At 50.9% G+C, this 19136-nt stretch overlaps 7 protein-coding genes across 7 annotated transcripts; 4 read left to right on the forward strand and 3 right to left on the reverse strand.

Moving 5' to 3' along the window:
• Window positions 1–481: 481 nt before the first annotated feature.
• BBA_09217 (metallopeptidase MepB) lies at window positions 482–4338 on the reverse strand (the record flags this gene model as incomplete). The annotated part of the gene is made up of 5 exons (XM_008604314.1): window positions 482–952; window positions 1003–1832; window positions 2248–2357; window positions 2424–3010; window positions 3106–4338. The coding sequence occupies 5 exons, from the start codon at window positions 4336–4338 to the stop codon at window positions 482–484; spliced, it is 3231 nt and encodes a 1076-aa protein (XP_008602536.1).
• A 635-nt stretch (window positions 4339–4973) lies between these two features.
• On the forward strand, window positions 4974–6814 carry BBA_09218 (uncharacterized protein; the record flags this gene model as incomplete). The annotated part of the gene is made up of 4 exons (XM_008604315.1): window positions 4974–5189; window positions 5220–5307; window positions 5603–5774; window positions 6352–6814. The coding sequence occupies 4 exons, from the start codon at window positions 4974–4976 to the stop codon at window positions 6812–6814; spliced, it is 939 nt and encodes a 312-aa protein (XP_008602537.1).
• A 395-nt stretch (window positions 6815–7209) lies between these two features.
• BBA_09219 (ATP-dependent RNA helicase SUV3) lies at window positions 7210–9590 on the reverse strand (the record flags this gene model as incomplete). Its single annotated transcript, XM_008604316.1, has 2 exons — window positions 7210–9318; window positions 9390–9590. 2 exons carry the CDS (start codon window positions 9588–9590, stop codon window positions 7210–7212), a joined length of 2310 nt encoding a protein of 769 aa, XP_008602538.1.
• Window positions 9591–10156: 566 nt separating this feature from the next.
• Window positions 10157–10955, forward strand: BBA_09220 (synaptobrevin-like protein; the record flags this gene model as incomplete). The annotated part of the gene is made up of 2 exons (XM_008604317.1): window positions 10157–10194; window positions 10289–10955. The coding sequence occupies 2 exons, from the start codon at window positions 10157–10159 to the stop codon at window positions 10953–10955; spliced, it is 705 nt and encodes a 234-aa protein (XP_008602539.1).
• Window positions 10956–12484: 1529 nt separating this feature from the next.
• On the forward strand, window positions 12485–13453 carry BBA_09221 (flavin dependent monooxygenase; the record flags this gene model as incomplete). Its single annotated transcript, XM_008604318.1, has 2 exons — window positions 12485–12904; window positions 13301–13453. 2 exons carry the CDS (start codon window positions 12485–12487, stop codon window positions 13451–13453), a joined length of 573 nt encoding a protein of 190 aa, XP_008602540.1.
• Window positions 13454–16118: 2665 nt separating this feature from the next.
• Window positions 16119–17529, forward strand: BBA_09222 (metallo-beta-lactamase superfamily protein; the record flags this gene model as incomplete). The annotated part of the gene is made up of 4 exons (XM_008604319.1): window positions 16119–16485; window positions 16556–16712; window positions 16763–16865; window positions 16918–17529. The coding sequence occupies 4 exons, from the start codon at window positions 16119–16121 to the stop codon at window positions 17527–17529; spliced, it is 1239 nt and encodes a 412-aa protein (XP_008602541.1).
• Window positions 17530–17911: 382 nt separating this feature from the next.
• BBA_09223 (uncharacterized protein) lies at window positions 17912–18678 on the reverse strand (the record flags this gene model as incomplete). The annotated part of the gene is made up of 2 exons (XM_008604320.1): window positions 17912–18213; window positions 18630–18678. 2 exons carry the CDS (start codon window positions 18676–18678, stop codon window positions 17912–17914), a joined length of 351 nt encoding a protein of 116 aa, XP_008602542.1.
• Between the last annotated feature and the right edge of the window lie 458 nt (window positions 18679–19136).

Below are 19136 nucleotides of genomic sequence, written 5' to 3' on the forward strand. Positions count from 1 at the left end.
CTACCTCCTCCCTACTAGTTTATTAGCAGCTCGCCTCTATATATCCGCTTCCTTATACGTGACCCCCTTATATCCTAGCTTATCCCTCTTCCCTAATACTTTTACCCTCTTACCTCTTAGACTAGTCTTATATAAACCCTTAACTATCTACTAATCTTACTTTTACCTAGCTTCTAGCTATATAAGTTATATTATATATATTACTATATACTTATAGTTATAACCCTAGTATATAGTTATAATACTTATAGGCTAGCTTATTTTTAACCTAAACCCCTTAGTTTATAACTCTTTTAAATAAATTAAATAAAAATATTATAAATATATACTAAATAGAATTATAATACTTTTACTTTTATCTATATATTATATATTATTATACTTATTTTATTTACCTATGTGCCTAATTACCCTCTAATGGGATCTACTTAATTTCTTAACGGGATCTACCCCCTGTTGTTTTTATAGGGCCACTAAAATCTTAACGGGATCTACTATATCCCGTCGGCGCATTAATGTTAGACTCGCGCAACAGCGGTGTTTCCGTACCGTCTCGTTGGTCGCGACTCGAGGAGAGCTGTTTTCGCTGTACAATGTTGCTGACCCATCGACGAGCATAACATATGAATGACTTGGAGCAGATCCATCCTACCGCAACGATAGTGTCCCCCAGAATGAATCCTAATCCGACACAGAGAATCCAACCGCGTGGGCCATTTTCAAAGTCAGTCATCTGGCCAGGAGCCCATCCACGATGCTTGGCCACCGGAGATAGAATACCCCAACCAACAACTGCTCCGATAAGGACGTAGGCGTTGATACTAGGTCCAATAACGATACCATAGCCGATATAGGCAGGAGATAGGTCAAACGCCCACATCCAGTGACTAGCAGCATTAAGGCCAAAGATGGGTACGCGGTGAAGAATAGGGAGGAAGTAGGCAATGAAGCCCTATGCTCTGTGTGAGAAAGGCGGATTCAGCAGAGATGGGATGAACTGACAAAAGATAAAGAAGCGGCCAAAGCATACAGCAGCATCCGGAGGGCAGGCCGATTCGCATCCCGGCCTAAGCCTTGGTCTTCTCCGTGCCGAGAGTTCTCACCGAGGAGGCGTTCAGTGTCGCCGCCCGGGTCTGCCTCGTCCCTCTCACCATACACGGTACTGATGTGTGAGACTCGCGATGCACAGGGCCGCATCTGCGTCTGCTTAGCTCGAGCAATGATAGCTGGTCGTTTGAAAAGAATGCCGATCAGCGCTCCGGTGGCAGTCGCTGATGGATAAGGGAGGCTTTCTCTCAAGATGAGCAGTCTTCGGAAGGGTACAGCGGCAATGATGCCCAGTCCACACGTAGCCATGGCCCAGAGCAGCAGCTGGCCATTGGTAAACTTGAACGGGCCATTCTCCTCTGGATTGGTGAGAAACTCGAGGGCGGGGATGAATGACGTGAGCCCCAAGGTAAAGGGCGCGAGGCCGAGAGATCCAGCGATGACCTCAATGAGGGTAGTCTCTGCTGGCGTCAGGGCCTTGGAGAGGCGTGAACGTATGCTCTGAAAGATAGCAAATCCGAGTAGGGCACTCTGCATCGGCATGGGGCTAACCATACCCGCTTGCAGGCCGAAATACATGTTTGCGAGGCACACGACGATGCCCAGTAGGATGCCGCACGCTACGGCACGCGGAGTGAGCGTGGCCGTGTGAGAATCATTGTCTTGGATTGGCTGGCGGGAGGCCTCCATGGTTGGCGCGGGCGAGAAAGTAGAAGATATGGCCGCAGTTGCGAAGATGTTCAAGTTGAAGTAGTTGCAGCTGTTGCAGCTGTTGCAGCCTCTGGCTGTGTACTGTGTTGTCTGTGTTGTCTTGAAATAATGTTGGCGCGAGACTTGGCCCCACTTCATCTCCGCCGAGTATTATAATATAAGTAGCCCTAGTAGTATAAGAATTAGGCTAAATATGAAAAAAATTAAGATAAATTCTATAAACTATTTTTTAAGTTACTTTACTTGTAGTTTAACATACTTTATATACTCTCTTAGCTTAAAAGACTTAGTACTTAGATTAAGGCTTAATACTATTTATTTCCCTCTTTACTCGTTTTACTTGAACGAATAATAATCAGGTAGCTAATCGAAGCTGCTCTATCCATGCATTGGCAGATGCCTCCCTGCCTAGGTATTCCGTGATTGCATCCATATAGCGCCCAGCCAGTCTTCCTCCTGGTTCCAAGATCGTTCTCTGCCAGCGCCTACATTCCTTCTTGAGCTCGGCGTTTATGAGTTGCTCTAGGGTTACCGCGTCAGTGGCCGGCATCAAGGGCCGGAACTTTGTTTCGAACAAATCGTAGCTGATGGCGCCAGCCCTATGGGTGCATTAGATGAAATCTCCGAAGAAAAGAAATGAGGTTTGCATTGGTTCAGCAACTCACAAAAAGTACGCATAGTACGATGCAGCGTAAAGGATGGGGTACCTAAACCGTGAGATGGCCTTGCTGCTGTCTTGATCCATGCCTGCATCCTCCGGACCAGCCAGCTGGCATATCTCTCTCCTCATACAGTTATAGTACCGCACAGGGTCCATGTCGACAACTTCTTCATGGTTCTCCGGCATGTGCATGCGCAGATCCGCAAGGCCGTCGCGAACCAGTCGGCTCTTTGCCATGATATCTCCGGCAAAGCGCGATGAGATGAGCTGCTCGATGATCCTGTCTGGTAACTTTTCTTCCTCGCCGTCGGCGGTGCGACGGCCTGAAAGGAAGCGGATTACAGCCATATGCCAAAAGAAATGCTCAAGCAAGATACTCGGGGTTTCCACAAAATCTCTGGCCACAGTGGCAAGGACCCAGAACTTGGTGGTTTTCGAAAAGTTGTGAAAGGAATGCCCAATCTCGTGGAAACAAGAGACGACGTCTCTAAATGTCAGAAGCACAGACTCGCCGGGACTTGATGGCTTCGCATAATTTGCAAGGTAAATGGAGTTGGGGTAGACCCTTGATCCATCGTCGGCCAGATGGGCCTAGAAGCTGTTAGTTACTGTTCGGTTGTCGAAGCCTGATGGACAGTGCCCAGTTCCTTTGGCTGCCTTCCGTTTGCTAGGCAGTATGTACTGACGCGATGCCCAAATTTAAAGTCTCTTGCGTAAGCGTCGACGTAAAAATGTCCGGCAAACTCTTTTTGCCCCTCTTCTTTCCAAACTTTATACATTTCGACGTCTTCATGCCACACATCTCTTGAATTCTGCGCGTTCACCTTTTCAAACTTGAATCCAAAGGCTGCTCCTTGTATTTGAAGAACCCGGTCCAGCACTTGATCAAAAGGAAAGTACTGCTGTATGGCCGCCTCGTCAACAGCATATTCCTGCTGGCGGCAGAGTCGCTCATAGTAGTATGAGTCCCATGTATAGATCTTGTCCAGCTGAGAAGTAGGAGAGCCGTTTTCGCGGGGCTGAGAACCCTTGATTCCTATAAATGCATCTAAGCGAGATTTGACAGGACCGGAGAGGACTTTTGCAGCATCCTCAAGAAAAGCGACAGCACGATCGGGACACATCATTCGGGTCACTGCGAGCCAATCAGCGTAGTGCTTGTATCCTAGAAGCCGAGCCTGCTCATCTCTCAGAACCAAAATGCGATGTAGCAGCGCCGGGTTTGTGTCCTTCGCCCGGTTATCAAACGCAATTTCGAATTTCTTCCTAGTCTCCTCCCGATCGGCATGGTCGAGTAGTAATTCAAACGTCGCAGCTTTCAGTGGAACGAATCGTTTGTCCTGGTCCGCTTCCCACCTCAGCACGGCCGATTCTGGCACCCCTTGCAACTCGTCAAGCGTCATCCACAAGCCCTGCTTTCCATCCAGCGCTTTCATATACTCGGACCCGGATTCTTTGATCTCCCTCTCTAAATCAGCCAATCTGGAGACAGATTTGCGATCCTTCAGAGCGAGACCACTATCGACAAACTTCTGCCGAAGCACATTCAAATAGATCATGTTTTCAGCACCTAGGCGAGACCCTTTTTGCTGGTCGCTCCAAATTTCCAACACGGCTTCGGCTATATCTTCTCGTCCCCATAGGCTCTTGCGGAAGGCAAGCACCTTTTTCCGCGCCTCATTTGATGCGGCTCGAATTTCGTCGTTTGAGGTGACCGACGCAAACCATCCAACCACATAATATCGACGAAGATGTTCATTCTCGTCTTGTGCGATTGGGAGGATAGTATTCTCAAACGTGACATTTTCTAATGGTATCTCGCCTACCAAATTCCAAACTCTCGTGGTTTGGGCAAGTATCGCGTCGACTTCCGCCAGAATAGCGGGAGCACTCCAGTCAAAATTAGGCGGTGCCGCCATAGCTACTATGGCCAGTGCATCGGCTTCTGAGAAGAGGGGATCCTGAGCTGTACCTATAATTTGGAGCAGGTCTGGAGTCTTTATATCACAAGGGGGGGACTTTGGCGTAGCGGGGCCCGGGATTCGTAGCCGTATTCTTGGTCATCAGGGAGAGAAGCGGTTTATACCGGGCAAGAGTCTTAATATAACAGGTGCACTTATATTTCTCAAACAACTACAGTAAAGCTCCTTCTTAGTTGCTCGCATTTCAACTCGCTTGAGTCTTTGCCTAAGAAAAGCAACGCAACGCAGGCCACGAGTTTTACTCAATCTCATGGGAGTTAGGGACAAGGGGTGCTGCCAAGAACTCTCCCCGCGATGTTGCCCCGCTGCGGCCAGCACAGTACATACCTCGAACGCGGGGAAGTAAGAATTGTTGGTCCCGCAGGTACACACTATTGGAAATAGATGCCCTCACTAAAAGTGGCGAAGCTGCCCTCTGCCGACTGTTATTTCGAGAACGGCGCCACAGAGTCCAAGAGCTTCCAAATCAAAGATTTGCTCGAAAAGTGCAAGTCATGAACAGCGTCAGAGAGCCCTGCGGGTTGGTCAATCCACCGTCGCGGTCAAATATCAAAATTCTCTGTTTCGCCGTCATGATTCTTCACGGACCTTACAGTTTCGCTACCCGACTCTTTTGCTACGGCCCTGGGAGTCAAATTGCAGTTGAACGGATGCAGCACAAGACATACCACAGAATGTTAGTCAGTGGTGCGGTTTTCGGCGTGGTAGCCTGGCTCGCCAGCAAGCGATATGCTTCCGACTCATTACTCGTCCTCGCCCCGTGGGTAATCTTCACTGATTATCTGGCGGTCTGTATTCTCTTAATTGACATTGAACAGGCGATCGAGGCCGGACACGTCGTTGCCACCTACACTAAGCCAGACCCAGCTCCCCGCTTTCGATCTGCAATGAATGGTGCCATCTCTAGTATTCTTCTTGCAACCTAACGCAATTCAACACCACCTTGACATTTCGTGCCGTTGGCGTTTAGGTATCTTTGTCATCGCTCATTTGCTTCCTCTCAGTTCCTCGACAATCAGAGGCATTTTTCAAGGGCAGATTGGTCGATCGCCAGCACACCGGGTCGCTTCTGCAGCTGATAACGTTTTCATGGCCCAGAAAGACATTATCTCTCGAGAATCTCCGGACACTAGAGGCGAAAGACCTACCTGCTCTCCGCCCAGCGTTTAGGGCACAAAACCTTTGTTAACAGCATGCACAGATTCCCCGTCCAAAGTCACACAGTCTGAGCGTCATTCTGGCCAATCCTACATCAGTTCAACATTCCTGCAATGGAGTCTCGCAATTCTCAAATCTTTCGTCATGCTATCTCCCGAGCTGATGACATATCGCTTGCTGCACTGGCTCAGCACTGGACAGAAGGGCTCCGCCCGGTACGAATTGGCCTTGCACTTCTTCTGGGGCTATCCAAGATTTAAAAAGTGCACAACTTGGCCCGGATCATGGCGTAACGGACCCTCAATAGCTCCAGAATGCCGAGATCTTGGCCTGGTATAACGCCACGAAGCTTGGGGTCGATGTCTATGAACATATTAATTCAATCTACAGTGGTATAATATTATAACCCACGCTAAACAGCGAGGTAAAACGCTGCGCATTTCGGGCGATTCTCTCTCATACATTGCTTTCCTAAGTATGCATGCATATTGTTGTAGTATTCTGACGTCAGGAAAATCCCCTACTCGCGGCGTGATGCAATGCTAGTCACTACCTCGGCTTTTCAAATTAGGCATAACTGGCTTTCGTTGCCTGATGATATAACGTTTCCAGTATACATTCTCATGTTCCACGAGTATTGGTTCATTATATGCGGAATATGTTGCATTCAATGCCGCAGTACTAGATAGCAATAACTATAGGCCTACCTTCGTTTCTGAGTTATCGGGCCGTCCCTCTCTCCTCCTATGATAAAGAAACCAGCGCTAACATAAGATTCAGGATGCAATGAAGTAAGGGCGTTGACCCTCCTGCCGCGCTCCTCTCCAAGAAACGCCGGCTCCCATATGGGCAAATTTCTCGCGTGGGCCGTCATCAACAAGCTCGTAGCCCAAGCCCGAACCATAAACACAAATTCTTTAACGGGCTTCTCAGTTGCGTGAGCAAGCGTCTATTGACTGTCTTCGACTACCTGCGTATTATTGCAACAGCAGCCTCAGCGCAGTCTTCTCAACGACGAGAGGCAGCCCTTTGCGCGCGTGTTCGTGCCAGCGACGACGACGACGACGGCGGCGGCGGCGACGGCGGCATTGGCAGCAGCTCTAGCTTGACGGCTATGAGCGCACACTCGCCGCTGGCCTGCCCTCCGTCAACCACATGGACGATGCCCGGGACAAGTATGACCTGCTCGCTCCCGTCATCGACGCCGCGTTTCAGCGCTGGCGTTTTAAGGCCCGTCATGCTCCCACTGAACTGATGGTCTCATGTGATGTACGTAATGGGCTAGCAGTGTCGATCGGGATGCACTCCGTAGCGGCAAGGAGAAAGACTAAGTAAGCGCGCGCCTTCAATCATGTTTTATGAGGACCAATGTCAAATTACCACACAGACCCAACAGCATGGATCTGAAAAGCGAATATACTAGAACGGCAGTTATACGATGAGCTTAATTTGTTTCAATCCGGTCATTAGTTGGTGTTCGCTCGCAATTTCCAATTCGTACATGAAAATTGAATGGCTCCTGTCTAAATGCTTTTTTTTTTGGTGTGTTGTACATGCTGCTTAGCAACAGCGTGGCCGCTGAATCCCTCATACAAGAAGAGCGCGCCTTTTATTATGTGCTCTATAATACAATAATGTTTGTTGTACATTTTACATGGCCACCTCCTCCCGCTGCTCCGCCGCCGTCTTGGAAGCCGTGAGGCCCAGAATGGCGCTGTCGTTGGTGGCGTCAATGTCCGCCTTGGCCACCACCTTCCCGCGCAGCTGGGCTACCTTGGCTTGGCGTCTCTTCCTCTGCCGCTGGGACAGCAGCTGCTCGTCGGTGAAGTTAAGCTTCTCCAGCGCGTCAATCAGCTTGGCTTCGACGAGGCCGCGCACATGAAAGGCGAGGTCGATGCTGCGAAACATGCCAATGAAGCGGTACGAGAGCCAGATGTAGCCGTTGAGAGCCATGTGCAGAGATTCGAGCTTGTAGAGGTACTCGGTGGCCTCTTTACCCGAGAGCTGCATGAAAGGGAGATCGAGGACCTCGAGGGGTATCTCCTTGATGGATAGCAGTTCGCCGGCCTCGTTGTGGGCAATGACGCGAGCCATGGCGCGGAGCGCGGCGATGGAGCCCTCGCTCGAGAGCGAAATGGGCATGTGGCAGATGCTCTGCCGGTCGTAGATCGACAAAGGGAGATCCTGAATGATGTCTGCAATCTCGAGCGCCGAGCTGCTAATGTTGAGTCGATAGAGCGGGCTGACGTTAGCCGCCGCCTTGATGCGCGTAAGAATAAAGGACAGGGGTGTGTCGGGAGGAAAGTAGGACGCGAAACGCTCGACCACGCTCGGCGGGGGCTGGATGTAGGCGTGCTGAATGTCCTCGACATCGTGCTGAAAGGCCTTTGTGATGGAGCGCACATCTTGCCGGTCCATGGCCGTCACATAGCCGACCTTTTGCTCCACATCCGGGGCCGGATCGGCGACGCTGCCCTCGCCAACCTGGGCCGCCTGGGCGGAGCGGTAACGGCCGGCGCGACCGCCTATTTGCTTGAATTCGGGCACGCTCAGCATACGATGCTGGACGCCGTCAAATTTGTGCACTGACTCGAAGATGACGCGCTTGATTTCGAGGTTGAGGCCCATGCCAATGGCGTCGCTGGCCACGACATAGTCGTAGTCGTTGTCTGGGTCATTAAAAAGTGCCGCCTGCTGTACGCGCACTTCCGGAGGCAGTGTGCCGTAAATGATGGCGCATCTGCGACCAGTTTCCTGCTCGACCTGGCGCTTGAGGGCGTGGAGGGACAGGCGACTAAAAGCCACAATGGCGTCGCCCTTTTCCAGTCGACTGTATTTGCCTTCCAACGCTGTAGACATTGTTTTCAGGGGGCTGAGCCGCTCGTAGCGATGCACGATGCATTCGTCGCCGATTGTTGCGCAGAGATTCTCAATCAGCGACACGGTCCGCTCTTCACCGCAGACGTGGACCTCCTTGGCCTGCACTCCAAGAAAGGCAGTGGTCCATGCATTGCCTCGCTCCTCGTTGCCAATCATTTGAATCTCGTCAATGACGGCCACGTCGAATTTTCGGTTGAGCGGCACCATCTCAACGGTGCAGCTGGAAAAGTACTCGTCCGTGTCCTCGGGGATGCGGACCTCTTCGCCGGTGATGAGAGCGCAGGGCAGGTTCTTGGCGCGCAGTCGGTGGTAGACTTCTGCGGCCAGCAGCCTCAGCGGGCCCGCGTAGACGCCGCGCTTGGAGGCTTCCAGCGCCTTGAGCGCATTGTACGTCTTGCCTGAGTTGGTCGGGCCGACGTGGACGTGAATCTTGCGCTGCATCGAGCGCGTGGCCGGGAACCACTCATGTGGGAAGCGCAGATTGAGAATGTTGGCCTGGCTCTCCTCGACGCCTTTAGAGAAGCGCTTGTGGGTGACAAAGGACTGAAAGGCATACTGAATCTCCTTCTGCAAACCCTTGACGTCCCTTTGGATAAAGGCGTCGCGCAGGTTCCAGAAGAGCGGGTTCTTATCGCGACGAGTAATGTTGGTCTCAGCGAGCGCAAAGGCCTCGTCAATGGCGTCCATAAACTCGGAGCCCTGCCGGCGCAGCTCATCCTCGCTGATGCCACCTTGCCCGAATTGGGCCGAGTCGAGCTGCTGCTGCAGCACATACTGCAAGCGATGGAGTACGGTAGATCGAAACACGGCATGTTTGCCTTTATACTTTTTGTCATAATCTAAAATGAGCCTTGAGCGTGGATCATGGCCTTGGCCAATCTATTCAGCAGGTTCATGTGAGTTGAGTGGCTTCCGCTTGAGATTAAAGAGGCTGGGTAGAGAGCGCGTACCGAATCAGCTCTTGACTGGAGCTTCCCATCTTCATTCAACCTCTGTCGCAGCTTCTTGCCAGGCGGCCTTTCGCCGACGGCGCGATGCGGCCTGGACTTTTGTCGTTCTCTTTGTAATGGCGCGCTGGTTGACAGTAGTCTCTTGCAGAGAACCACCGGGGTCTGGACGCCGCGAGCCCGTCTGCAGACAACAGGTATCATAGCCAAAGCGTCCTAGTATATTTGCGTCATCGCCTTGAAATCTGAGCAGTCGATCTCGTTTTGCGAGTTAAGAGACTGGCTGGTTCCTGTTGTTTGCCCCTTTGCGAGTATAATATCAAAAAAAATTTAGGCTTGGAAATTTACATGCAACCTTGGCTAGATGAGCGAGTCGCACCCCTTTGTGGCCAAGACGCCACAGTGACCCGCTCTTGCTGTGGCTAGTTCCAGGCAACCAATTAACGCCACTAGCTGAAGGCTACTATAAAACAAATTCCAGCGGATATGCCACTGTCAGATTGCTCATTAATCGCTGTGACACCTGCTAAATACTGGGCGCTACAGAGCTCTCTGCCGCTCTGCGCACGTGTTTTTTCGTCGCTACCGTAATCCGTATTGTCTGCGTCATTGGCGTCGCAGCGCTTCCCAAACACCTTTGACTCCTCATAGCACTTTATTCGAGCATTCCTTCTCACTGCTGCTGGCTTTCCGAGATTATCGCATATAGTCAATACAACCCTCCATCGCAGAAAACCCGCTTATTCAAAGGACCAATACGGCTGTCAGCTATGGCTTCCTCGTCGACGCCAGCGACGCCGCTGCTCTAGTATGGATGGGCCCCTACCTTCTACGAGGCTTCATTCCAAGCCTCACACAGGCGAAAGCTCGCAATGCTAACAGGCTCCTCTCTATCCGCGCAGTTCCTGCATCGCACACAAAACGACTATCCTGTCGGAATGCACAACCTCGGCCTCGTCGCAAACCTCGTCGCTCGCCTCCCTGATCCTCCCCAAGATTGAGCACACCAAGCCGCAAAAGCTCACCTACACCCACGGCAGCCACCAGATTCACTACATTGCAGAGGCTCCCTCCGAGTACCCCGATCACCCAGCCGCCGGTGGGCTGACGTTTCTCGTCATTGCCGACGCCTCGCTTGGCCGCCGCGTGCCCTTTGGCTACCTTGTCGAGGTACGCCGGCGCTTCTTCGCCGCGTTTCCCGAGACGAGCGACTTTTCCGACATGCCCAACTACGGCGCCGGCTCCTTCAACGGCACGCTCAAGACACTCATGGTCGACTACGGCGCCACGAGCGGCGGCCAGAGCGATGCCATTGGCAACGCGCGCCGTGAGATTGAGGACGTGCGCGGAATCATGACCAAGAATATCGAGAGCCTGTTGGAGCGCGGCGAGCGCCTGGATCTACTCGTAGACAAGACGGACCGGCTCGGGGGTAGCGCGCGCGACTTTCGCGTGCGCAGTCGGGGTCTCAAGCGCCAGATGTGGTGGAAGAATGTCAAGCTTATGGCCCTGCTCGCTCTGGTCATCCTCATCATTATACTGGTCATTGTCATTTCTGTGAAAAATTGACGAGACGATACACACCATGAAAACTACTAGCAATAAGCGGCCCATCATTTATACATTAGCATCAAACACCACGCCAGCAGCACAGTTTCATGTCGTTCAAAGCTCTTGGAATTGGCGTTTCTTCTGTCATGACTAGTTCTCACTTTCTTTTCCTTTCCTTAGTTTGAGAATATTTTCTACCCAATTCGGTTCATCATTTCCATTTCAAATGCGTAAATGTCTGTCGTGCCTATCAATGCAATGCTGCAGTACAGCACATGTTTGCCGCCATGGTGACGGCCGGGAACAGAAACTCAACCGCTCAACTGATAGCATACGAGTCCCAGGAAGGCGATGTACTGTCAATATCAGGCCCACGCTGTCTCCTAGATTCGCCGCCCTCTCACTCATAATTTGGGCAAGTTCCCAGCATTACCAGCCGGTCTTGTCCCATCTTGATAGATGTACCCGTGGGTCACTGGATTGTTCAATTGCTGCGATGTTGCATAAACAGATGAACGACGCAGTTTATCCGTGAAAAATGCGGGATGTGTGGTGGAGGCGCTGTAGGGAAAGTGCCGGTTCCACGCCTGCTGCATCTGCGCTGCAACGACGGGATTGCTTGGCGGCGCGGACTCGACTGGCGCCATGGCTGAAGCAATGTTGTGTGCGAGACGGGAGAAGACGTCGTGTGCGCAAATGGAGAAAAATCCTATGCCAGGATTCGAGATTTTGACCAGCAGGAAGAGGCTGAGATGTCGAGTGATGGTCAGTTGTAAGTGAGTGACGTGAATGCTAGAGCATTGACCGAGGTCCGCATCGCCGCCCGCTTTTTGACATCTGCGGCCGATACAGGCTGAACGGCGACATCTTAGTCAGCTATAGATACTACATCAATTAGACTCTGATGTTTTCGGGTTTTACTACCTCTTCTTATTGAAGAGCTAAATCCTATTTGCGTGAACAAAGTCTGTCTCTATATCTTATCTTATTCATTTGGTGGCTCTTCACTGCATGCCACGGCACTTGCCGAAGTCGCCTATAACTTTCAGTGAACATGAGATGCGATGACAACTCACACACACGTGCCAGAAATAAAAACTCGTGCATTTGGAATCATCTAATTTTTGTTTACAAACTAAACACCTAGGAGACTACTTTTCCATTCGAGATTGTGCCATTCTGGTCTTGACATCTGCGCCAGCTTAGCCAAAGCAGCGGCACTCGACACTCGTGCTGGCGAAAGCCAGGCTTGAAACAAGGCAGACATCTTCTCCAGACCTCAGCCCGCTTCCTGCTGACCTACGACGGTTAGGCATCCATCCATGACACTGCCTCGCACCATGAAGACGATTGCTGTTATTGGGGCTGGACCAAGTGGCATTGCCGCAGCCAAGTGGGCGGCTTGATTTGATAGCGGGTGATTCTCAACTGACTCTTCATTACGCCAAGACACATGCTGTATGAAGATCCTACTTCCGAGATCCTAATCTTTGAGCAACAAAGTAATGTTGGTGGCATCTGGAACACCGATGCTACATCCCCGCACAATGACGTGGCCGCAGTTCCCAGCCCGATTCACCCCGGCATGGAGTCAAACATACCGAGCGTTATGCAGTTTGACACGCCCATTTCCCAAGGGAACGCCGTTGCTGGCAGATGCGGAACAAGTGCTCAAGTATATACCGGATTATGGAAAGGGGGTCTTGCACCTCGTCAGATTTCGACACCAAGTGATAGATGTCTCTGCCAAACGTCAGGAGGACGGACCATACTGGAGGCTGAAAGTCCTCAACCTCAACAACCGGACAGTCCTTTCTCTCTGCTACGATGCCGCCGTTGTATCAAATGGCCGATACAACAAGATATACGAACCTTCTATCCCTGGAATTGATGACTGGAAGCGTTTGGACCCCCGATCAGTGTTGCATTCAAAAAGATTTCGAGACGCGAAAGAGTTTGAGGCAAAGGTAAGTAGCCCTCGTTCCTCAATTGCTAGGACGCTCCCTGATGACCGCAACTGAAGAAGGTAGTGATTGTCGGCTTTTCGTCTTCTGGGTCTTCTGGCGTTGATGTTGCCAACGTAGTAGCGCCTCTGTCCGCGCAAACCCTTTTGATTTCCCAGAAATCATCTGTGGGAGTGTTTCCGGGAGCCAAATCCTTTGAACAAGGCAAAGTCATTCTCCCACCTATCATCGAGCTTAACGCGAAGAGGCGGTCTGTTTTATTCGCCAACGAACATGAAGAAAGTTCCGTAGACTGCATTATATTCTGGACCGGCTACGATTATGAGTATCCATTCTTATCCGGCGTTCGGGGGTTCGGGCCAGGCCGCAGCGACGGTAACACGCTGACCTAACTATCAGCACATATTTCATGTCGGCCACCCTAATTTGGCCTTTGTCATGCTCCACCTGCGCGTCGTCGCGTTTCCATTCGCCGAATCCCAGGTTGCTGTCATTGCAAGAGTCTGGTCCGGTCGCCTGCGTCTCCCACCCTATGAGGAGATGGCCACTTAGGTGGAAATAAACAAGAAAAGCCGTGGAGAAGACAACGGCTTTCACAAGCTCAGCTATCCCGCCGATGCAGAGTGCATGAATGCAATGTATAGGTGGTGCATGAGTGCTGAAGGAGAGACCGAGAGCCACCTTCGGCCTCCTTTCTAGAGGCCTCGAGAGAAGTGACTGCGCCGGACTCTCCACAACATCAGAAGAGCAACTGAAGCTCACGGAGAAGACAGATCCAAGGTCAAGGGCGTCGTGGACGCGGGATTTGAATGTTTTTCGGGCGAGACCGCCGATTGGAGGCATCTGCTTCAACTCAAAAGGCTCAAATTTGTGAACGGTGGGCCTCAATATGTTCCGCATTATTCCTGGATCACCTGCGTCGTTGGCGGAGAGTCGCATAGAAAATTGCGCGACAGCTGGAATGCAGAATCATCTTTCCAGCACGGTAATTTGTAAGGCGTCATATCAAGAACGCTTCAAAGCCATCGGCAGAGCTGTAGACACCCCCGCATGTCTACCAGAGGATTAAATTCATCACGCTAAAGGGGTCGAAAAGCCGGACTGCCGGTCCACGACAACCAGTGTCTTCCTATTAGTTTAGAACTAATCAAATATCTACCTAGCTAAGTTAAACTAAGTATTTCTGTCTACTATAAGATAATTTATCAAATAAAGTATAATATCTATTTTCTTCTTTCTTTTTACTACTCTCTTAGACATAGTTATCGGTGTAACTATTCAGGGCTTGCTAATGGCCTGCTAGTAGATCGGCGATGCGTTTTTTTCCAGGGCTCGCCTGGCGGTGGGACGGGTGCAAACGCCAATGGCAGCCAGCAGACGCGGTGACAACTCACACGTCCAACTTATGTTCACCGCTGATGAATATGATAATGGAGTAGCTCCGGCCTAGGCATAGAGAAAACTTATTTTGCGAGTGAAAGGCGGCTCGCTATATCGACAGCTTAGAGGGCAGACTCATTCTGCCGGCTGCGGCTTCACGGACTATTCGAAACTAAACGGTTGATGCTCTGTTGGCAGTCAAAGCTAGTGCGCTGAGCTCGGCAGCGGTATGGTTTTTAACTGGATGAAGAGGTTGTGGCGATGGCAGCGGCACTTTTCGCGCAAGGATAGGGACAATGTCAAAATTACCTTGACTAGAGAAAAGCAGCAGCAGTTCGGAGGTACTATGTACTGCACTTGGAAGCAGCCATTCAGGAGCAATGCTGAGAAGGCCAGCGCAAGTGATGCAAGCAGTTTCTAGTTAGTCTAGTGATGCTCTAGTGGCAAAACGTCTGTAAGTGGCAAACGCGAATCGGCATCATCAGATCAAAAGTTTCACAAAGTGAGGTATCTCGAAGATAAGGCCTACGATATAGCTGTTCAAGCGTGTTCTGTTTCTCAATCCAGTGAAGGGTAGGATGCAAAAACCGATCCCTGCTAGCAGATTTAAGTTACATGTGGAGTCCATAGCCAGTATAAGCCTAAATTACTCCGCTCGTGTCAAGCAAGTAACAAGCGAACCCGGTTAGCTCAATTGGTTAGAGCGTTGGACTTTTACGGTATCCCCTGATATCCAAAGGCTACGAGTTCGACCCTCGTACTGGGTGGTTCGTTTATCTTTTGCGGTGATACTTGTCACCACACACAGGATTTTTTTTTCCTCTCTCTTGTTTTACCCTTCTCTGCGTTTTTTTTTTGTCTTCATAAAAACGAGCACGTTCAACCCTGGCCTGGTTATCCTACAATCGCAACAGACCAGTTGCCAGAGTTCGGTTGCGGTCTCCGCCTGAAAACGCCCAAGTGGTGACTGCATTATCAAGCAATACTTATGCCCCCGCCGTTCTTAAAGGTTCAACTATAGATCCGCATCATAGTGTCAGATTTCTCAGCCCAGAGTATTGACTCGGGCCGCACTTTGCGAAAAATTATTCTCCCTGCAGATGAGCGAGGTAAATGGCATTTCGCAGTAGGAGCACGACAAAATGTGGTCATCAGTCGCCAAAGCTGGTGGCTACCTCTAGTCGCGCGAATGACTTTTTCGGTCAGAGAATACATGCGACTTTCAATGTAGCTTGACTTGTCGAGCCATCTCACAGGATCCCAACTATGGTTTTTTGCGTTTCATTGCATGAGACTTGCAACCTTACAATAGGCAAGGTGGCGGGCGAAATGGCAAGCGTGTCAGCTTCAGGGAGAATGGGAGTAGGGACTGTCCGAAGCTACAAAGGGAAAACTGAGCAAGTTACATGAATCTATTGGGCGCGTGGACGTGTTGTCCGGCAACCTGACGAGCAACCGAAACTTCCAGCAACAGGCTCGGAAGGGGTCACTTACATGCGAATGACAGCAAGTTTTATCCGCATGACAGTGCTTCTAGGTTCGCTGTAGCGTCTCTACATTCTCAGCACATGTATGACACGTCAAAGTTGCCATATCTGCAGGCCTACTGCGGCTAGGGCTCGAGTTGGCCTTCTTGTACCACCGAGTGGCTGCAGCCGCACTTGCCGCATATCCATCTGTGGGCAAAGGCGAGGCCATGATCTCAGTGGCGCCCCCCAGGATCAACCCCTCACCTTATTGTTCGATCATTATATGGGAGCCACGCCCACCGATCCTGATACCCATCTTCGACTTGCTTCTTATAACCACTCGAAGCGACAAAGAGAAACCTCTCAAGATGGCGACTTTCGAGCGTACTGCTTCACCACGGGCCGCGCCGCAAGTGACTCTACCAGCGTCAACCAGCACTGTGACGGTGCGGGCAATCGACGCCGAGGCCAGGATGGTGGGTAATGCCAAATTGTTCGTCCAGCCAGAAATCGCTGGCCATGAGGAAATCAACTTTACCACCATGTGTTTCTTGATCGAACACAGGACAGATGCTGGCACAGAATCCATCCTGTTTGATTGTGGCATTCGCAAGGATTTTTGGAATGCCGTGCCTTGGGCTCTGAAACATATTGGGACACTCATTGCCGACATGGACGTAAGGCATGGCGTGGACGAGATTCTGACGGAGCAGGGCTTCAACTTGTCCAATCTAAGTAAGTCTTCATTATGGAAACGACTGAGCATTGTGTACTGCAGTTGTGAATGGCTACTTATGTCGGACAGAGGCCATGGTTTGGAGCCACTGGCACTGGGACCACATCGGCGACGGAGCCAAATTCCCGTCCTCGACAGATATCGTAGTCGGGCCCGGATTTACAGAGAACTTTGTACCTGGGTGGCCGAAAGACCCAGATGGACGAGTTCCATCTAGCTCACTCGAGTATGCAGAATTTTATACAGCGACTGTCATGTGCTAACAGGGACGATAAGAGGTCACCGCATTCATGAGGTCGACTTTCCACTGGAGGTGGGAGGGTTCCCTGCTCATGACTACTTTGGCGACGGTTCTTTCTACCTTTTAGACGTACCTGGTGTAAGCCGAAACTCTTTTTTCCGACATTGTCACGTCCTCTGACCTTGACAAGCACACTATTGGGCACATTTGCGGATTCGCCCGTACCACCCCCGACACGTTCATATTCATGGGCGCCGACTGCTCACATTACGCCGGCATGCTCCGACCGACCGAATACGTTCCGATGCCAGACACGATCCCTCCCGGAACGCTGGACCCCTACTTCCCGCCAGTCTGTCCGTGCTCCGCCTTCACAGCGCTTCACCCGAAAGCTGGCACATCTGACCACGCCAAGCCATTGTCCGAAGCGCGGTCCCAGCCATTCTACGACGTGACGCGCAACCCACAGGGCATCTACGAGCTCGCAGATCTTGCGCAAGAGAGCGTGGACAAGGTCAAGGCTCTAGACGCCCAGGACAATGTCTTGATTTGTCTGGCTCACGATGTCGCCCTTGTAGACATTTTGCCGCTGTATAATAACGATGCCAGCGCAGACATCAATGATTGGAAGGACTGCGGCTACAAGGAAAAGACGCGATGGGGCTTTTTGAATGATCTTCCCCGAGACGGAGAACGAGGTCGGCCACCTCTGGTCCGAGGGCTGTGGTGTGGCGGGAAAAAAGTCGTCAGGAACGAGGAAGGCGTACTGGAATTGAGCTCAGAGTCTGGGCATGAGAAATGATGAGCTTCTAGTAGGGATATTTTCATTTCGTATGACTGTGCATCGTTGATTGTACTTTGTCGAATTGTTCATCTCTCCTGTTCCTCGTCTTCGGCGTCACTCGTGAGGACAAGTCTACCACCAATGGCTACCTGAGCCTTATGCCACTCTCTTGGATGAATAACTACCTTTCCTTTAGACTTCTGACACTTTGGAGTGCTATGTAGTTCTGAACTGTCAGTGCAAGACTGCAAATAAATTGACCGCTGGGAAATGGAAAACCTTGATGCCGCACCAAGGCGAACAAGTCTCGAGTAACAGATGCGAGGTAAGACAGACCTCCCAGTAGCAGGAGTAGTAGGATGACGATCAATACCGCGCTCCCCTCAATATGCAAATATCTCTACACAAGAACATCTGCCTCTTTCAAAAGCTCAATCGTCTCCTTTGTCCACTCCTGGCAGCGTCGCAGCAGAACATCGGGGTAGAGGAGCTCTCCGTCGCACATTTGCCTAATCGGCGGCTGGTTGCCCCTGCAAATATCGTCCATCCGCGGCAAATCGTCGCTCGAGATTTTCCCGAGTGCGCGCATGTCGACAAAGGTCATGGACTTTGACGGATGGACGTAGGTGGGCTTGGTCTCATACTGCATTGCGCCGCTGTTGACGGGCCCAATGACGTTGTAGATGATGCCGCGCGCTTGGCCTGTCTACATCGAGTTGAACTCTCAATATGATTTTTTTTGTCTTTTATTTCCTTATTCTTGTTTTTCTTTCGCAGCTGATATGAGGCAAGATGGGGGTCTTCTTACTCAACGTACTTGACACTAGGATGCTGGGTCTGCTCTTTGACGTAGCGCAGGGATGGGCACATGTGCGCGGCGTCGCCAACGAGTGTAGCTATTTAGGTGATATCTGATTCGAGCTGAATTTTCCTTGTGATTCAACGTTATTTCTACATTCTATCTCAAATCTCTCCACTGAAGGCCAGATGAGAAGGCGAAGGGCTGAGAACCTTTGCTGGTGAGCTCAGGATGAGCTTGCAGGCCGACGAAGAAGGAATGGTCGATGATCTTGATAATCTTGACACGCTCTATTAAAATCTCGAGATGTCAGGCTTACATTTGAAGAGGGAATAGCGTTGCAGCGTAGTGTTGATCAAGGGCGCCATGGTGCCGCCAACTGACACATGGTGCGTCGTACCAGGCTTAGTTGAGAGAGCTGGCAACAACTGGTATATTGAACCCCGACCCCAAGTCATGAGCGCAGAAGAACGACTGTCACTGGTTTTTCTTCTCAAGAAGGCTTTAAATACTATCCTCCCGTATCTATTCAGTGCAGATTCCCAGTCGGCTGGCCGGCCGCCGAGTGGCCTTTCCACTCACGACAGCAATTCACGTGCTCAGAAATGTCAATATGCCCGATTAAATAGAATCAATAAAGTAAATGACATTCTCAATGCTTCTTTTCTTAGCACGAGCTAAAATTATGTGCTCCTCCGGTTCATGGCCGGCCTAGACTCGTGGCTCACCAGCAGCATCCAGTAAGATGCGCGGCCAAGCCAGCGTCACTGGTGCGCTGGCTCAATTAAATATCTCCCATTTCCTCTTTTGGAAATCGTCGTCAATT

This window comes from Beauveria bassiana (genome assembly GCF_000280675.1).
Source record: "Beauveria bassiana ARSEF 2860 unplaced genomic scaffold BBA_S00048, whole genome shotgun sequence".
NCBI classification, from domain to species: domain Eukaryota; kingdom Fungi; phylum Ascomycota; class Sordariomycetes; order Hypocreales; family Cordycipitaceae; genus Beauveria; species Beauveria bassiana.